The sequence below is a fragment of the Myotis davidii genome, unplaced genomic scaffold (assembly GCF_000327345.1).
Source record: "Myotis davidii unplaced genomic scaffold, ASM32734v1 scaffold434, whole genome shotgun sequence".
Lineage (NCBI taxonomy): Eukaryota > Metazoa > Chordata > Mammalia > Chiroptera > Vespertilionidae > Myotis > Myotis davidii.
The window spans coordinates 124,954-128,931 of record NW_006285790.1 but is presented as its reverse complement, the minus strand read 5'-3'; the positions used below and the strand labels follow the sequence as shown (position 1 = coordinate 128,931).

Sequence of the window (3,978 nt, the reverse complement as noted above, 5' to 3'; positions counted from 1 at the left end):
ATCCCTGAGAAACTAAAGTAATAGGAGTTCATTCCCAACAAAGGCTGGGAAGACCGATCAATTTGCAATATTCTTTTCTGCACCCATGCAACAAAGCAGAAACATGAAAGCAGAACATTAAGGGATGCTCTCAATGAACTGGACAAATCAATAAACATCAGTGGTAAAGAAAAAAAGTTTCTCATTCTCTTGAGTACCCCGAGGGCTTTTCCATCTCAGGAAGTGATGAGCAGTGGTGGCCTCTGCCATGTTCCCTTCACCTGCACGGAGTCATCTTCTGCCTTCTCAAGGTGAACACTGCTAAGCATCCATGGAAGGAGGATTTGAGTGTGTGTGTGGGGGGAGTGTTTAAGGAAATGACTGCTTCTCTTAGAAAGAGATGTGCTATGCTGGCTGGAAGGCAGACGGACAATTGTGTCTGTGGCCTCAGGGGAAACATTGAAGGAGGGGGTCAAAACAGAGTAAGATACTGGGTGCCCCTGCCTTCCAAAATAGTAAAAGTACCAGGTCAGTGTTTTCTACGGTCAGCATTGAAGGGCTGCATAATATTGAAGGTCTTTATTTTCGTGGACTTGAGTCAGAGATGGAGAGCTGGAAAAATAGCAAAGAATAGGCAGGAAGCAATTTAGAGATAGAGGAATATACTTAGGTCTAACACAAGGTAATAACGGCATGATTCCAGTTGGCTTGATGTGACAGAGACCTAGATTTCATGTGTGCAAGAGTGTGTACATGTGTATGTATATATATGTGCATGTGTGTGTGTATATATATATGTGATATATATAGGTGTATATATCACCCCTTCTATAGACAGATAGATAGATAGAGATAGATAGATAGATAGATAGATGGTAGATAGATAGATAGATAGTAGATAGATAGATGATAGATAGATAGAATGATAGATAGTAGATAGATAGATAGTAGATAGATAGATGATAGATAGATAGAATGATAGATAGTAGATAGATAGATAGTAGATAGATAGATGATAGATAGATAGACAGATAGATAGATGATAGATTGATAGATAGGTAGATAGATGATGGATAGATAGATAGATGACAGATGGATAGATAGATGGATAGATGATAGATAGATGACACCTAGATAGATAGATGGTAGGTAGATAGATAGATAGATAGATAGATAGATAGATAGATAGATGATACATAGATAGATGATACATAGATGACAGATGGATAGATAGATCGATAATAGATAGATAATAGATAGATAGATAGATAGATAGATGATAGATAGATAATAGATAGATAGATAGATACATAGATAGATAGATAGATAGATAGATAGATAGATAGATAGATAGATAGATAGATAGATAGATAGATAGATAGATAGATAGATAGATAGATAGATAGATAGATACACAATAAAGAGGGAACTCACACAGATCCAGCACCACACGCTGGTCTGACCCCTGACCTCTCCCGTGTAGGACACGGTTCCCGCCATCGCTGCTCTCAGGGCGACCTGTCACCACGACAGGAGTGAGTACCTATGAGGCCGGTGGCGTAACCCCGCTGTTGCAGGATCCTCGCGAAGGTGGTTTCGTTCTCGGGGAGCCCCCCGGAGCCCCCGTTCCACTGAAGGGCCCGGTATCCGTCGCTGGCTTCCATGCCTGGGGGGCGGGGTAGAGTGGAGGGGGGGTTGTGGTGTCTGTTGGGGGCAGTGGGGTACGTTCGGCTGGGGATTCATCTATTTATCTCTCTATAATCTATCTATCTATCATCTATCATGTATCTATAATCTATGTATCATGTATACATCTATCCACATCTATGTGTCTATCCATTTATCATCTATCTATTCATTCATCTATTACCTATCTATCTATCTATCTATCTATCTACTTGTATGTATCTATCCATTCATCTATCTATCCATCCATCTTCTATCTATCCATTCATCTACTATATCTACCTATGTATGTACCTATCTACCCATCTATTATATGTCGATACATTCATCTATTATCTATCTATCTATCTATCACCTATCTTTCTATCATCTATTATCTATCTGTCTATCATCTACCTATTATTTATATCTATCATCTATTTATCTATCTATCTATCTATCACCTATCTTTCTATCATCTATTATCTATCTGTCTATCATCTACCTATTATTTATATCTATCATCTATTTATCTATCTATCTATCTATCACCTATCTTTCTATCATCTATTATCTATCTGTCTATCATCTACCTATTATTTATATCTATTCATCTATTTATCTATCTATCCATCTATCACCTATCTTTCTATCATCTATTATCTATCTGTCTATCATCTACCTATTATTTATATCTATCATCTATTTATCTATCTATCTATCTATCACCTATCTTTCTATCATCTATTATCTATCTGTCTATCATCTACCTATTATTTATATCTATCATCTATTTATCTATCTATCTATCTATCACCTATCTTTCTATCATCTATTATCTATCTGTCTATCATCTACCTATTATTTATATCTATCATCTATTTATCTATCTATCTATCTATCACCTATCTTTCTATCATCTATTATCTATCTGTCTATCATCTACCTATTATTTATATCTATCATCTATTTATCTATCTATCTATCTATCACCTATCTTTCTATCATCTATTATCTATCTGTCTATCATCTACCTATTATTTATATCTATCATCTATTTATCTATCTATCTATCTATCACCTATCTTTCTATCATCTATTATCTATCTGTCTATCATCTACCTATTATTTATATCTATCATCTATTTATCTATCTATCTATCTATCACCTATCTTTCTATCATCTATTATCTATCTGTCTATCATCTACCTATTATTTATATCTATCATCTATTTATCTATCTATCTATCTATCACCTATCTTTCTATCATCTATTATCTATCTGTCTATCATCTACCTATTATTTATATCTATCATCTATTTATCTATCTATCTATCTATCACCTATCTTTCTATCATCTATTATCTATCTGTCTATCATCTACCTATTATTTATATCTATCATCTATTTATCTATCTATCTATCTATCACCTATCTTTCTATCATCTATTATCTATCTGTCTATCATCTACCTATTATTTATATCTATCATCTATTTATCTATCTATCTATCTATCACCTATCTTTCTATCATCTATTATCTATCTGTCTATCATCTACCTATTATTTATATCTATCATCTATTTATCTATCTATCTATCTATCATCTATGTATCTATCTATCATCTATCTTTATCATCTATCCACCCATCTACCCATCATCATCTACGCATCAATCCGTCCATCCATCCATCTGCCCTTTTCGCTGTCGTCCCCCCAACACCCACCTGATCGGAGAGCGTGTCTCCCCGTCAGGAAAGCCGCTCGGCTCGGGGTGCAGAGGGGGGCGGCCGCCAGGTGCTGGGTGAGCCTCACGCCTTCTGCCGCCAGCCGGTCGATGTTGGGCGTCCTGAGCGAACCACACACAGGACACCCTCAGGAAGGGGGCGGGTACCCAGCCTGGGCCGGACCCTCCACGGAAACGCATCTGCCATGAACCTGAGTTCGAAATGGGGTCTTTGCAGCCCTGCCCGTGTGGCTCAGTGGATAGAGCATCGACCTATGAACCAGGAGGTCACGGGTTCGATTTCCGGTCAGGGCACAGGCCCGGGTTGTGGGCTGGATCCCCAGTAGGGGACGTGCAGGAGGCAGCCAATCAGTGATTCTCTCTCATCATGGATGTTTCTCTCTCTTCCTCTCTGAAATCAAAACATATGCATATATATTTAAAAAATAATGTATACATATCGATAATAATATAGATATAATATAGCTGGTGCTACAGGCAGATTTTCAATGGATCCTTCAACCAAAGACACACACACACACACACACACAGACACACACACAGACACACATACACAGAGACACACACATATATACACATACACAG

General features: G+C 37.5%; 1 protein-coding gene across 1 annotated transcript in view; it reads right to left on the bottom strand.

The window, feature by feature from the left end:
- The window catches only part of LOC102758437 (arylsulfatase D), a 15,439-nt gene that overhangs the window by 7,979 nt on the left and 3,482 nt on the right, over window positions 1-3,978 (bottom strand). Inside the window, exons 3-4 of the mRNA XM_015559459.1 lie at window positions 3,374-3,495; window positions 1,492-1,645 (exon numbers count right to left, since the gene is read on the bottom strand). Of these exons, the coding sequence (XP_015414945.1) occupies window positions 1,492-1,645; window positions 3,374-3,495 (276 nt within the window). The remainder of the gene's footprint in view (window positions 1-1,491; window positions 1,646-3,373; window positions 3,496-3,978) is intronic.